The following is a 16662-nucleotide window of genomic DNA, read 5'->3' as shown; positions in this document are numbered from 1 at the left end:
TGGCTTTTCTTCAGTTGGTACCAGACCTTTGCCATAGTCTCAAAATAGATGTATGGCTTGCTCACTTTCTCCTCTAATTTATGCCCTAGAAATATATTTCTGTTTGAATGTTGGCAATAGTACCACTGTCTTTGTAAAATCTCACAAGGCTCTCAATTAATTTTCCTCAACTCAACCTTTAATGTGATTTCCATACTTCCGTACTTGAAATGTACCATGCATCCTGTGCTACCCACTTCCCTGTGGACTGTCTTTGCTGCCTCCATCCTTCTAACCATTGCTAACACTGCCCACACCTCCTTCTACCACTAGTCACATGCTGTTCAGTTTCCAGACTCCGGTCTGAAGGCGCCAGCCTTTGCTCATTTCAACTGCCCCTCTATTCACACATATCACCTGGTCCAAACTAGCTATGCATGGAGTATTTTTAAAATACCAATATGGGAAAATTAAAATTGGCTTAGTATCATAAAACAGGATTAATCATTTCAGTTCTTGGCCCTGCAGTATCCTGTAAGTTATCTTTTAATGATGCAAGTTTTGAAGACAGACATAAACCATTGCTTTGCATGCTTCATGCATGTGCACTACAAAATACTAAAGAATTTTAGCTTTCTCACTGGTAAGACAAAATTAAAAAGAGTACTGACCTCATAACATTTTGTGATGACTCAGTACAGTTGATACAGACTATTGACATAATATTAATTGCTCAATAAATCTTGGTTGTGAGGAATATAATTGTTATTTTTGATGTTTTAACCCAGATTGAAGTTAGATTTTTTTATGTGTATATGGGCTTGGTATATTTGCAATCTTCATCATTAATCTTAGCATCTTACCTAGATGTTCACCATGGTTTTTAATAGAAGTCATATTAATGCTATTGAACCATTTACTTATATACAAATTGCATCCATTTTTATTCAGGAATTGAATGCAACTTCAGATATTAGGAGATCTACCCTCAATTACTTTCTAACATTCAGTCAAATCTAAGAAATAAGGACTCCATGCCAGGGGTCCACTCTGATTAGCATGCTGCTCATTCTCATGGTCACCTCCAAGCTCTGCTCTTTTTACCATGCTGCTCTCCTCCCCAGGCTCTGATATTTCTTCCTCCCTGGCTCTCCTGTGTCCAAACTGCCTCATGGTGCAATGTTCACATCTGGCCCATACCTCTTCTACAAGACAGTATCAGAATTTGTTTGCTCCTCCCTGGCCCTCCATGGTCTCTCTCTTTTTGTCTATAAAATATTACTGTAGCCTGAGTCAGCACAGCCAAACACACTGCAGCAGTGTAGACAGTGATGTCCCTTTCCTGAGTGTTGTCCTGTTCTTGGATGCATGCATTCACAGGTTATCAGATCCACAGTTATAGGTCTTCCCCTAGAAGACTCTGTGCTTCATGATGTTCATGACACCAAGCAGCTCAACAAACATGATAAATACTACTTTTTCAATAGTCTAGACATAGAGTAATTTATTCCCTTTTCTCCACATGGTACATTAGTGAATGGCAACCAGTAGAGTGGCTTATTGAAAGTTTTATCATAAAAAAATGCTTCAGAAAACAATGGCTATCCTATAAAATCACTGTATATGTATAAATAAATAAATAAATATATATATATATATATATATATATATATACACAAATATATAAAACACACACATACATATGTATATGTAAAACAATGGTTGAGTAGGAGTATGTATAGGCACAACTCTGTGTGTGTGTGTGTGTGTGTGTGTGTGTGTGTGTGTGTGTGTGCTAGCCAGAGGGTAACAAAGGCTATTGCTCCTCAGATACTGTCCACCTTGTTTTTTGAGACAGGATCTCTCATTGGCCAGGTACTTGACAAGTAGGCTATTCTGACAGGCCAGTGAAACCCTAGAACACATCTATCTGTTCCTACCTCTTCAGTGTTGGGGTTGGAAGAATGTACTACTATGCTAAACATTTTTTTCCTTTTTAGTATGGGCTCTGGGAAAAAAAAAAATCTCAGGTCTTCAAGCTTGCAAGGCAAGTATTTTACCAACTGAACAACCATCCTTAAATTCTCTCTGCACCCTTTGGAAGTTCAAATGAACAATGTATTAGAAAATACATCACTTACTTAATACTGATAGAGTTCAATATGTTTTTATGTCAGTGGCATTGAATTTGGGATAAATGTAAGGCAGTTTAAATAATATAACTACAAGTGAAAATAAAGGATTTAAGGTACCAGGAACCAAATATCTTAATAAATGCTAATGTGGGCATGATAGTTATCAGTCATTGGGCATTCTACCCTTGTCTTACCTTGTAGATTGGGCTGTAGCTCCCAGCCACATCAAGGCATGGGACACTTCAAATCAGATTAACCTAAACTGAGCTTAGTAAACTAAAAGTAGAAAAAAGAATATAAATGTTACAATACACCTAAACAACACTTTGAACATCTTCAGCTAATTAATTAATTTAATCCACTTATTTTCATTCTACTTACATATCTTAGAAGAGGACCTACTATGCCCTCTTTACTAGACCAGCAAATATAATTCTAACTGCATTCCAAATACTTATCCTTATACATGCTGGTGAGTGGAGCTCTCACCTCTCAATAAAACAGCTTCTCTTTCTAGCAAATAGAGATCATGAAAGAGAACCACAATTCATCAAAATGCTAAGAACTATTTATAGTGGGTGTCCAGTGCCAAAGAATATATCTACAACACAACATCTTCACCTGAGGCTCAAGACATACAATGGAAAGGGGTGAATAAATGTAAGAGTCAAATGATCAGGAAGCCTGCTGTGAGATCGCGTCTTGTAGAAATGGGGAACTAAACCTGTGGTACAGAAACTATAAAACAGCCTAAACAAGACATGAACAATGACAAGCCCAATAGACAGGCTAATGTAGAAGGGGGAAATCTCAAGGGGTGCTACCCCTAGACTAACACCTCCGGGTAACTAAGGACTACTGAGAGAGGGGGAATTACGTCTTTCCCAAGGATAAGTCCCCTAATTGGTTATCCAAAACCAAGTAGTTAGCCAGGAAACTCTCTCTCTCTCTCTCTCTCTCTCTCTCTCTCTCTCTCTCTCTCTCTCAGAGAAAAAGAGGCCATGAATTTAAACAAAATGGAATTAGAAAAAAAAGATGTATGCATTTTAGAGAACTTTTGTACTATGCTGAAAATAAAATGTTTCTTGCAGTAATACAATGTGCCAATCTATAAAATGTTAACAGAGTTCTCAATTTAACATTTGTGTGGCTTGGTCTGTTTGAGGAGCCCCTGGGAGTAGGATCAGGATGTGTCCCTGATGCATGAACTGGCTTTCTGGAGCCCAGTATCTATGATGGGACACCTTGCATAGCCTTGATGCAGGGGTAGGGGATTGGAGCTGTTTCTACTGAATGTACCAGGCTCTGCTGTCCCTCCATGGGAGGCCTTGCTCTTTTGGAGGAGGGAATGGGGGGCATGGGTTGGGGAGGGAGGGAGGCTGGGCGGGAAGAGGGATGAGAGGGGGATCTGTGGTTGTTAAGTAAAATCAATAAAATTTTAAAAAATAAAATATTAAAATTGCATATATGACTTGTACTTCTAGGGGAGATGTTTTAGAAAACTAACACAAATATTGAGGGAACAACATAAAATAAGCTCAGAACTAGGGTGTTTGTACAAACTGTATCAAGAATCAGTGAATCTGTATTACTAAAGTCAACTCACATGGCTTATTTTAAATAGGTAATACAGGGCTCAGTCAGATGGCTAAGTGGATAGAGAAGCACATGATGTTCAGTGTTGCAAAGCCAAAGATCCAAGTTAAATCCCTGCAAACTACATAAAGTAGAAGTACAGATTCAACTCTACACAGTTACCTTCTAAATTCCACATGAGCTGGGCGGTGGTAGAGCATGCCTTTAATCCCAGTACTTGGGAGGGAGAGCCAGGTGGATCTCTGTGAGTTCAAGGCCAGCCTGGTCTACTGAGTGAGTTCCAGGAAAGGTGCAAAGCTACACAGAGAAACCCTGTCTTGAAAAACAAAACAAACAAACAAATCTACATGTAAGACACACACACACACACACACACACACACACACACACACATATGTATATGTGTGTATAATTATTATATTAATAAAGATGCTAATATAGGGCAAACATGTTTGTGATTATAAAGGTAAATATCTTCATGTATCCTCAAAAATGTTCTTGACTCATTTATATAAATCAGTGTAATCATGAAATATATGTTTGTTTGTTTGTTTTTCTAGCCTTTGTTTAGCTGGCTCTAGCTCTCAAAACAATGAGAAACTGCTGTTCCATAATGCATTCACAGTTAGGAAAAGAGCTGTGATGAAATTACATGTGTCATTTATCTCAAGTCAGAAACCAGGGACCCTAAGAAACATGGACCACTGATGAGTGCCATCCAAGTGAATGCAAGACATAACATCATCTCCCTTAAAAACACTGGAAAGTAATTTTCTAGAACGCTGTTAATAAATAAACTGAACACATTAGCACTAGTAATTGTATAAGGCAGGTACTGCTGTGCTTCAGGTAAGGTAAAGGTCCTTTGCAATGTAAACATGATTCCCAGATACCAAACTCCCATTGGGCCTACAGTCCCACCATCTCCAGGGCTAGGGAGCTTTTATTTCTTTCACCACTGTTCTTTTCTCTGCTTTCCTTTTTAAAACTCTATGTTAATCCCAGAAGGGAGTACAGTATGCCTTTACTTTTCCTTTTCTCTGTGAAAACAGCATGCACATAAGGAGCATGGTGGTTTGAATAAGGACCTCAGTGACTCATATTTTAATGCATGGTCACCATGAGTGACATTACATGAGGAGGATTAGAAGGTGTGGCCTTTGAGGTTTCAAAAGCCCAAGCCAGTCCCAGCTGTTGTCTCCTCCTGCTGCCTGCAGATCTGGATGTAGTACTCTCAGCTACTTCTCCAGTACCATGTCTGTATGTGTGCTACCATGCTCCTTGCCATGATGATAATGGATTATGCCTCTGAACTATAAGCAAGCCCCAATTAAATGCTTTATTTTATGAGTGGCCATGTATGGTGTCTCTTCACAGCAATAAAACACTGGCTAAGGCAATGAGTCAGCATCTACTTCTCACTAGCCCAAGAAAATCAACAGTATTCTTGGCACTATGCTGTGGGATGTTCTGTATGCTGTGAATGTGTTGCTCTGATTGGTTGATAAACAAAACACTGATTGGCCAGTAGCCAGGCAGGAAGTATAGGTGGGATAAGCAGAAAGGAGAATTCTGGGAAGAGGAAGGCTGAGTCAGGAGACACCAGCCTGCTGCCAAAGGAGCAGCAGTAATGGGACATAAGTAAAGCCACAGAACATGTGGCGGCATATAAATTAACAGAAACAGGCTGAGTTTAAGTGTAAGAGCTAGTCAGTAGTTAGCCTAAGCTAATGGCTGAGCAGTTTTAATGAATATAAGCTTCTGAATGATTATTTTATAAGTGGGCCGCAGGACTGAGGGGGCTTGGTGGGACCCAGAGAGAAACTTTCCAGCTACACACAACATTAAAGAGCATACAAAGACACCAAGATTTAAGCTTTTTTCATGATTATGAGGTGGTAATTCTCTTAGAAACTGATAAGTCATAGCTTCAGTGTATCAACTTTGACTTAAGAAAAGTTTAATTTTATCCATAACCTTTTCCCAGCAACAGATGAACCATTTGAGCTAAAACATCAATTAATATTCTGCAAGTTGTGAACTGAATTCTAACATTTCCATTTTTATCTGCCAGTATTTTTAAGAATAAAACTTGTGAAATATTGTGAGAAAAATACAGTTTACAATTCAATGGAATAAATGATAGAGAAGAGAATAATGTTAATATCAAAACTATGAGCTTTTAAGATGAATATTTAGGTCAAATGATAGGATTTGAAGCATTTGAAGTAGGTATATGGACAGTACTAATGGAGATTCTCTTATTTATTTTTAACAGCTTTGAATATTTCTTCTAGCCTTATGTCATCATAATTTATGTTCTCTTACCTCCTAACTCAGTCCCTGAGCCTAGTCGTTTTGAGAAATAGTCTTCCTGGTTGTACTTAAATCACTCTTGGAGAAATAGCTGGTTGCATTAAGTTCTCTCAGAATACATGAACTGGAAAACATCTCAAGTATCATCGTCAGATGATTTTTAAATTTTAATTTGAGATGAAAGTTGAAGTATTATTAAACAGTAGCACACTCAAAGATCAATTTCCTAAAATGATTCAATTACTTAAAAAGGTTAAAGAAGAAAAACTAACACCATAAAGGACTTAACCCTAACCTTGCATAGCTCAGCCGGAAGTGAAAGGACAAATCACCTCTGGTAGAGATAATGAACAGCAGGGAAGAAACCGACAGAGAACTCAGACTTTCCCACCAGGGTTTGCTTATTACAAAGCAAATACAGACTCTGATGGATGGCTAAGGAATATCAAAAGGTGACCCAGAAATGACTCACCACTAGTTTACTCATGGTTGTTAGAAACAAATTTGTACTCATCAGACCAAACCTAATAATAAGTGAGAAAGATGACTGAACTGAATGATTAGAGATCAATTCATTAATAGCATGACCTGCTATTTTAAAAACTTCTATGCTGCAGACTTTCACATAAAACACATTCTCCTTCATAACCAAAGGGAAACACCAGACAAACAATTTTATTTCCTGCAGAGATACACTGGCTGTCACTGCGAAGGTGACCTGAGAGATGGCCATTAAGCCTCATTGCTTTTCTTAATGTCCATTTGGTCCTCTCATAAATTGAGACCATGACATTCTGAGAGTATTTATAGAGTTAATACTATCCAGCACACATCTGGGTCCATCTTTCTTTAGGATTCCTGCCAATACACAAAAGAGACTTATTTGGAATTTGAGACTATATCCAGAGATTTCTTCGAAAAGCTATACTCTTCCTAAATTCATACATTTTTTTTTATTAACAGATGTAAATTTGAAGGGGAAATACCATATACTATAAGCCATCAGGGAATAGCCAGCCTCTACAGGATGACTCACAATTTTCATGTGAATGGCAGTGATGCTGAGCTACATCTCTAAGCTCATCCATGCTCTAGTCTGAATCATTCCCTCTGTGAACTCTGCAGGCGCTTTATGACAAATGGACACATGTGTACAAGGCATGTGACCTTGTTGGCAGTTATCTGCTGTGTCAAGGGCTATTGGCAGATGCCCAAGAATTGATTGACACATATCTTACAGAACTGGAGTTAATTAATATGTCTCCCAATCCCCAAATGTACCACAGGAAACAGAAAAATCTGTTTAATACAGCAATCAATGACATACTGTGTGTGGTCAAAAGGCATTCACTAGACAGAAAAACTGGATTTTTTTTGGAAAATACTATTCAAGAGTGTATATATAGCTATCAAAATGCTAGGAGAAGAAAAAAGTCTATTTTTATAACTACAAGGCTAAACTTGGTGATATTTTGGAAATTGTTTTATCACTAGAAATAGCAAGCGATAATTTTCTCCTATAAGATTCAAAGCTATTAAATGATGAATGAGGCCTTGCATTTTTTTTTTCAAAAGCAGCATTTTAACTTCTGTGGCATTCTGCCACAAAGATATTCAGTTCATATGCAGTTTTCTAATGGTGAAGTTTCTACAAGCTTGGAAACCAGGAATAAGACAAGAGTTACTTTAAGGGAGGTATATTGCAAAGCAGAAGTTAAATATGGCAGCGTTCCTGACAGTCTTCCCAAATGCTAAAAGCGAATACCCTCTTTTCTTAAAATACAATTATTTGTAGTCTAAAAACATTGTGTAAAATTATTATAATACAATTATGTTTCATTATCTTTTTTTTGCATGTGAAACAGGTATCAGGAAAATACAAACTTCCAACCTAAAATCTAAAAGGAAAATCTTGTAACTGAAGAAAAGGAGGATATAAACTTGAGAGGGAGCAGTGGGGTGGGGTGGGGGATGTGGCTTGGAGACAGGAAGGAGGAAGGACAGAAGAGGCAATTATATTATAATACTGTAGAGCATAAGTGTTATTTCAAAGGATTTTTGAAGATGGTTTTTCCAAGTTCCATGAGCGTGTGAATCTTGAGGCAACATTCCCAGCCTCTCCAGACTTTCCATTAGTGTCATTCATTCTTTCCTAACAGTATAAAGTGCACATTGTCTCTCTTTCTCAGCTTCATAAACAGCAAAATTGGTTAAAGCCAAGGATAGCATTTTAAGTAATAGTATAGATCAATTTAAAGCAGATTGTCTCTGAAGGCAGCTTAAGCATTGAAAATTAAATTTGATGTAGTCTAGACAAGCCCTGGTGATAATATCTTTTCCAGAATTTCCTAGATTGCCTGTCTAGACTGCTCCAAATTCCCCAGGTAATTGCATAATCATCTTCTTTCTGACCTCCTACTCTGGAATGGTATTTCATAATTTATAGTTTTCATGCAAATCAAAATCACTGAGCTTCTTAAGGTAGACCTGTCTCAAAGCTCTGAGTTTCTCAGGAAAAAGACTTGCACCTCACTCTGTCATCTCAATGAAGCTCACATTGGAAGCTAGGCTTATTTATTATTTCAGTGAGGGGAGCCTAAGCAAATGGCCTGTAGCCGTTCAGTCCCCTAAGAGCCCACCCAAAGAGCAGCAATGCATAGCTGGCTTGAAATGTGATACATTATTAACAACATGAAACAGCAATTGTGGAAGGGGTAGGGCACCCACCATAGGAAAGATGACAGCAATTCATGGATGACAAGGAGAACTTTAGCACTAACAGATACCAAAGCAGTGAAAGTTTCAGATTTCGAAGCTATGCGATTTAAGGCCAATACAGAAACAGCTAGAAGGATAGCCTAGTGGCATTAGTTTTAGTCTCAGATGAGGGGAAAGTAAATAAGAGGTAGGATGACAATTACTCCTGAGATCAATGTACATTTTTTAGTGTTGGGTGTTCTTGTGCAGCAAGACCTGCCTATCAGATCTCCGGTATCTTCATTCCAATCACCTACGGTAGAAACATAATTGCAGTAACACAAGCTGCTGGTTCTACACAGAGCAGCTAATGCTGAGAAAGGGCCCTGAAAACCCTGGAATCTGAGGCCAGAAGAAAGATGTGCTTCAAGTGAGGTCAGAAGTTTGGAGCTTGTGTAGCACTAACTGTTAGGAGGCAACGAGTCAACCTAGGCGAAGGTGCTTTAATTTTGTTTTACATATTATGAGCAAAGACTCTGAGATGTTAAGTAACTTCTCTAGGGCTTCACAGCTGGTCAACTGTAGCATGAGATCTGAAGCCTGTTGTGATAGCAGAGTCTGCTTGTCTGTTCCTCTGCAGTAAGAGTCCTGAATGTGCTGCTGTATTCTTGTGTGCTCCTCAGAAGAAACATTATGGTGCCAGGTACAAACTGCACCACAGTGGAGCCAGTTTTTAGGATCCCTCACTGATGTCAGCAGTTTAGCATCGGGGTGGTAGCATAGGGGCAGTTATTTAATCAATTTAGAAGCAACTAAAAAACTGTGCATTATCTACAAGGCCATGTGTGTGAACCAGTTCCTAATTCCCTCAATGTAAAATGGGGAACTTAAAGAGGACCCCCTTTCCTAAAATCATGTCATGATGAAACATCTTGTTGATATCAGCAAATATTTCATATATACTTGCGAGGAAGAGGAGAAGGAGGAATACAAGGCTAGGTGGGCACAGGGAGACAATTTACCTATATTGATGTGTTCTCAGAAAAGTATTGTAAATTTTCCAGTCTCCTTAGGGAAGTAACAGCAGAAACTAAGATACATAACTGGTTTTAGCATTGGAAACTCACAGTCTATGATGTGCCACCTTACATAAAGAAGATACAGCATATAATCTTTTGCTTTCTTGTCTTTGAAATCCAAACAGCACATCCCTATCCCATAGGACACCTTAAGGAAATAAGCAAGAGCCTAGTGCTTACAGTATAAGTGGTTGCATGTGAATTTGGTTGTTATCTTTAGGATTCCAGAAATATTCTGTGAACAAACTCTTTATTTGTTGAGCATTTCTAAACTACAATTTGGAAGAAAATTTTGTCACGTTCATCACTTCCTCACCACATGAACACTGTTGTTCTGAAGAGTCAGCGCCAAGAATGACAACGGTCTTTATAATTGAGACAACTGAGAAACCCCACTCAACATGCTCCTTCCAATGTTAGGAAGGTCTCCTTGTTTTAATTTTGATTTAAACTTATTTAACTATAATACTATCACTAAAGTTTCCCTCTGTGACATCTTTAGTATGACAAAATGCATTTTTCTTTTCCATGCCAATATAATAACCAAAAATATAAAAGCAATACCTAACAAAGCAAAAACCCAAATGTGAGATTCCATCCTTGAATGCATGTATAGAAAATGTCCTTCTTAGTCCTGAATCAAAAACCAACAAAACCAAACAGTAGGAGGCAGAAAACTTGACTGAAGAAGGGCTGAAGAGAGCGAGGAAGGAAGGAGTATACATTCAGCTTGCCCACATGTGCCTCCCATGCAAAGGACAATGCTGAAATCCAGGGTGGGAACAAATGTTTTCTCTCTTTCTCCTGCCACATGGTTATTGATGAGTGATACTCTCTGTTTTATATCCACAGACTAAAATTAATAGCCACATCTGAATTTGAAGCAGGTCCCCACAAATAGTGAACAGGAGACTAAATGAGCTGAGGAGATCAGCAATGCAGCCTTTGGACAGGAGGGAGGCAGAACAAAAAGCCTTTTAATAAGTCAGCCTTACCTCAGGATGATGTCCAACTTCAATATACGTGCAAACTGGATGAAAAGCCCCAGTTCCACAGGCATACAAGTGAGTGTGATTATAAGCCTTCAGGACCTTGATGAAGTTGGCACATTCTTTCTGCAAAACAGAAGTCAAACCAGTTAGTTCTAGCAGTCACCCTGCCTGAGGAATCTAGGGTGCTGGGCAAGCTGTAGCAGACTTGGTATGCATCTCTTTCCCAGAGATTTTAGGCTTAATTTTGATGTTGCTATTCTGTTTACAGCATTTCATGAATTAAGAGAAAGGATTCTTAAACTTTGAGGAAACAAATATAATATACTATGTTGGCTAGTTTTATATCAACTTGACCCAAGTTATTGTTATCTGAGAAGAGTGAACCTCAACTGAGAAAATATTTCGTAAGATTTGTATGCAAGCTAGCCTGTAGGGCATTTTCCTGATTAGTGACTGAGGAGGGAGGGTCCAGCCCATGCTGGGTGGTGCCTTCCCTGAGCTATTGGTCCTGGGTTCTATAAGAAAGCAGGCTGAGCAAGCCATGGGGAGCAAGTCAGTAAGCAGTAAGAAGCTCCTCTCCACAGCCTCTGCAGCAGCTCCTGCCTCCAGGTCCCTGCCCTTTGTAAGTTCCTGTCCTGACTTCTGCAATGATGAACAGAAATGAGAAGTGTAAGCCAACCAGACCTTTACATTTCCAAAATGCTTTGACCATGGTGTTTCATGACAGCAATGATAACCCCAACTAAGACATATACCCTTCCATAACTCTCACTAAAACTTTTCTAAAACAATCTCACCTAATGGAATAAATAGTTCTGGGTTGCCAACATCTTGGATGACTTTTCCCACAGAGAGGACAACAGCAAACTCTGGAGATAACAAATTACTCCGATGAGGTGATGGTAAGATTCTCCATACAAAAGTGACTTTTGAGTTTCAATTTAGAAAAGGGGAACAAAAATAAAAGATAACATGTAGCTAATCACCATTAGTGATCTAATCTTATTTCTTTCTAATGAGTATGCATTCATATACTACATAATAAAATACATTGAAAGAGTTTCTAGGATGTTCATAGTTTTCTGAGTTATTTTTCAGTTGAATATTTGAAAGTAAGCCCTATAGCTGGAACTATATAAATGCAGATAAATTCCCCATGCAGACTACTGTATAAATGAGTTTGGTTCACAAAATGGAAAAGCACGTTGTTTCTTCTGTTCCTAAGTGTGTTGTGCCCTCAAAGCTTTCATGTGACCCGTGACTTCTCAGGTGTGAACTCAGAACGCATCTGGCCTTATGCAGTCAGTTCGAGTTTATAACTGGAGTGTTATAACAATTTGAGTACATTTCCACATGGCATTTGCATCCAGTACCTGCAGCTGATGACTTCGGTCTTAACCCCATTGGCCCATAAAATAAGGAGCAGGCAACTTCAGCTAAGTAATTAACATTTAAAATCAAGAAAGTGCCTGCTCTTCATTCTGTCTGGTTGTACCAGGGTGAAGCCTGATGCTGTCCTTTAAAAAATATATATCTCTAAAGATGAATTGGACTTACCTAAAACAAAATATAAGTTTTAGATGTGAGTTCTCATGCTTTCTTAATAATAATGTGTAATTTGGGGAGGTAAGAACTACACTAAAACACTTCTTTGTTGTGTTAAATTGATCCAAAATGTATCTTTTTTTTTTTTCTGACTGAAGTCAACTGACTTTGCAAATTGCTCTGGGAAGAGGGAAAACTTCCTAGCTGAAAGCATACCCCTATTCCTTCCTTGCTCACTTTGAACAGGTTAGTTCCTGCTCAAAAGATCATTGCTCTGAAGCAGATAAAACTTAACCTCCACTGTTGAAGCACAGTCCCAGTTCTGTAACAGTACCTCTTTCTGCTACAGGACCCAACATGAATGCCTATGCAGAAGAAGGAGTTTGGGGAAAGGAAACATCTGATAAATTCATTTACAAATGAAGCATTCATGGGTCTGCCCACAGGATATATTTGTACTCCTCAAAAAAATATGTCATTTTCAAAGAAGCCATTTTTAGAATTTTTTGCTTTGAAATATGTAGGTGGCCGTGTATTCTGCATTTACAGAGACAGTCATCCCTCAATGTGGGCTCAATATTGTCATATTCAAGATGATAAATAGTGAGTTCCAGTACCATATGTCAAAATCAAGATATTGGTTGTACATGCATGGGGAAGCAAATGGATGTTCCAGTAAGTAATAGTTTCAGACCCAGACAGATGCCTTGTTCATTTCAGAAGAGAACAGGACTTCAGTTGGTCTGTGTGCTTGCCTGTAAAGACTTACATGCCATTTTGCATATAAAACTAACTTCTCCAATTCCATTATTCACATTTAATACCTACTAACAATTTAAAACTAGATCATGGTTCTCTGTGATATAAAAAGAAAACATAATTTTGAGTACAAATACTTGTAAACACAAAAGAAAGGTCATGTTTCCCTTGCCACTGTTATGAATTTTAATAGCATAGCTTTTGTGAGATTGTTATTTCTTATAGATTAGATAGCCAGTTAGCAATTTACCAACAACTAAGTCTGTCTTTCCAAAGAAACTAGCGGGTTATAATTAACACAAGAAAAACTCCCCAAGCACTTGAAAGCCACAAAATTGGACCACATTGAATATCAAATTCTCAATTTGTTCTCCATTACCTGTTAAATAGGGAAGCACTATACTATGACAGCCATTCTTCTACAAAGCTTCTGGAACAAGGTCAATCATGGGACTGTAGCTGAGAAACCTGGCAAAGGGTCTGAGTGTGCTGATAACAAGTGAGTCTATCTGAGTTACAGAAAATGGAGCCCCACCCTGTTGGCCCACGGCCTAGAATGATTGCCTTAATTTCCCCACTGAACTCTCCCAGTTGGCAGCAAATTGTAATGTTTGTCATGCCCTGGGGCTACCTTAGTATTATTTTCAAAGTAAAGGTTGATGCAAATATAGTGGGGAGCAATTTCTTGGGCGTAGAGGGTAAAAAGATGGTTGTAGGAACACAAAGGAATGGAAGGAAATACTTTCAAGATTGGTTTTAAAATAGCCAAAGGAAGAGTCCTCAGCAGCAATGGAGGAGGAAAGCAGACAGAAAGAACTGAACACAGAAGAACCAAACACTTGAATGATGTGCCAGAAAGGATCTGTTCTTCTGAGAACGTCTACATAAAAGCCTATCAATACTGTCATTCATTTGCCTTCCTTTTCTAGTTGTGGCTGCCAAGGTTGGTAAGTGTTCCAAACAGGATATTCATTTTATTCTGAGGCTGCCTGGACATTCCTCTAAACTAGAAGGAAGCGTGGCAGCAAAAGGAAACACACTTCACACGTTGCTGCTCTGGGGAGACAGAAGAGGAGTGTTTCTGACCTTTCCTTGAACCATGACGTTTCTCAAAACTCAGAATGTAATGTACTTTTTGGCATTAAACTGCTGCACTGCCTTGCTCCACACTGGCGGATTTACAGCGCAATAAAGGCAGTGCGGTCAGCTCCAAATGAATTCATTTTTCAAGCCTTGATCCTTTTGGAACTGAAGTTGATATACACAGATGAATTTGGTAACAAGTTGATGTCCTGCGAGCCAGTCAATCACGGGCACCTTCAGATCAACTGTCCCCCAAAATCATTAGTTTAGAAGTCAGAGCAGTTATAATCCAATAATACCCAAGCCCACACCTGAGGGGCCATGATAAATCAACCTCTATGACAAGCTGTTTGAATTTGAGTCTTAGGGGTTTCCAGCCTTTCTGGATCACATGAATAGAAGAATTGTGCATAAAAATATGATCTTGAAGAATAGATGTAAAGAAAATACCTATCCTTGAAAAAGATCTAGGAACTGAAAGCAGAATGAATGGAAAACAAGCATCACAGATCCAGATCCAGAGCATTGATTAGACTGTGCTGCAGACTTTTCCTGGACCGTTACAAAAATAAAGCCCTCCATCTGTCAAAACAACTGCGCCATGCATGAAAATTAGAACAGAGTGGAGGTGTTTTTAACAAACTTCCCATCATTACCCTCTCTACAAGAGAATATAATTTACCTACAATTCCAATTACCTCCTTCCCTGTTCTTAAATTATGGATGAAATAGTGAAAATTTAATCTAAATAAAAAAGTTGCTAAAACAAATGGAGATGAGACTGTGAACATGAACAATCTCTATTCAAATATATTCAGCTCATGATTAAATCAAGCAAACTTGTTCTGGTTCAAATATAAACGAGTCCCAAATGAATGGGTATAGAGTAGCACTGCCTCAGGTCAATGACAATTCATTTTAAAGGGAAAATCAATAGTCCCTGTGTCATCAGCCATTTATGTGGAATTATTTTACTGTATAACATAGCAGCTGGGAAAGCAAAGGAATCTGTCTATCAGGATGGGTGGATACACTCTGCAGGAAAATCCACTAATAAGCTTAATTCCTGAGCTTAATCTGTTGGCTCTCTTTTCTCTGGTCCATTTATTTAGCAAGCTGGCTGGATGCTCTGAGCTTCATGCCAAAGCAGTAATCCCTGAGATTGTCCCTGTCACTCATTTGGTCCCTCCTTCTAGTTAAGCTGTCCCATACTTATCTGCAAGAAATGCCCCATCTTTTTTCCTTCTTAAATTGTGCTGTTACAGCTGTGATCTGATCATCCTCATCCATGGCTTCCTAATACTTCAAATTTACTACAGGATGTTGGAAATCTTCAAACAGACATGTCTCATAAAACCGATACACCGTATGTTCTCATTTTTGACTTGCCCATCTAATGTTGAACTTGTGACTTCTACCATCCATGCCTTTAAACAGGATTCATCACACAAAGAGAGATCCAGACCAGGCAGGATGTATCAAACTTCTCCTAGTATAAGTAGATAATCCATTAGAATAGTCAATGCCATTACTCTTTCTCTTTTCTTTCTTTCTATTTTAAAATTCTAAAGTTTATTTCCTTCATAAGGATCCTAGAACATAAAATAATGGAAAGAATTTTTTTAAAGAAAGGAATGGCAGTAACCACATAGACCAAACCAGCTTAGAACTTGGTATACACACCAAACTGGCTCCAAACTCAAAGAGATCCAACTGACTCTACCTCGTGAGTGCCAGAATTAAAATATTTATCACCATGCACAGTAAAAAAGATTTTTTAATCATATAAATGTGTTGCCAATCACATAAATTAATTGCCATAGAGTCAGAGAATGATCAAAGTGCAGATGCAGAGTCCTGTGATGGTTTTAACTGCATGATTTCAAAAGTCATACCTAGAAATTCTCATCCAGGAAAGTTGGAATGTGACGATATTCAATATAGGGCCTTGGCAAACTAGTTAAAGGAGGCCCTTAGGATGACCCTAATGCAATCTACTTCGTTTCCGGCAAAGAAGAAATTGAGACACACAGGGAGACATCAGGGCAAGAGACGGCACAGAGGAATGAGCACATAGAGAGGCTGCTTGAGAAGAGCTTAGGAACAAGCCCAGGGGAGGGCCTCACAGCCAGCCCTCTGATGCTTCGCTCTTTCACATGATGGGGACAAAATAAGTGTTGGTTGTTTCCAACCACACTGTGGTTTGTGTTATAGCGTCCCAGGGAACAAATGCAAACATAAAAGAGACTGTAGGCATGTTGGTTATGTGAAGATATAAGATGCTCAGTCAAAAGACATTTATAGCTATTATTGCTTAAATTCTTTAGTCAAATTAATACAAAAATAGTGGAGCAGTTTTGCTATTGGATAGCTCAGTTATTGTCTTCTTCTATTTCATTAAAAATAAATTTCATTTGTCCAGCTTTTTTTTTTCTTATTCTTTATTTATTTATATTTTTGGAGACAGAGTTTCTCCGAGTA

The 16662-nt window shown here is 38.5% G+C and overlaps 1 protein-coding gene across 1 annotated transcript in view; it reads right to left on the bottom strand.

Annotated features, from left to right (window-relative positions):
• The window catches only part of Sema3a (semaphorin 3A), a 199318-nt gene that overhangs the window by 115316 nt on the left and 67340 nt on the right, over positions 1–16662 (bottom strand). The window contains exon 4 of the mRNA XM_036180344.1: positions 10798–10917. Within this exon, the coding sequence (XP_036036237.1) occupies positions 10798–10917 (120 nt within the window). The remainder of the gene's footprint in view (positions 1–10797; positions 10918–16662) is intronic.

Source organism: Onychomys torridus, chromosome 3 (assembly GCF_903995425.1).
Source record: "Onychomys torridus chromosome 3, mOncTor1.1, whole genome shotgun sequence".
NCBI classification, from domain to species: Eukaryota; Metazoa; Chordata; class Mammalia; order Rodentia; family Cricetidae; genus Onychomys; species Onychomys torridus.
Note: the sequence above shows the minus strand (reverse complement) of the source record. Positions and strands in the feature narration are given on the sequence as shown.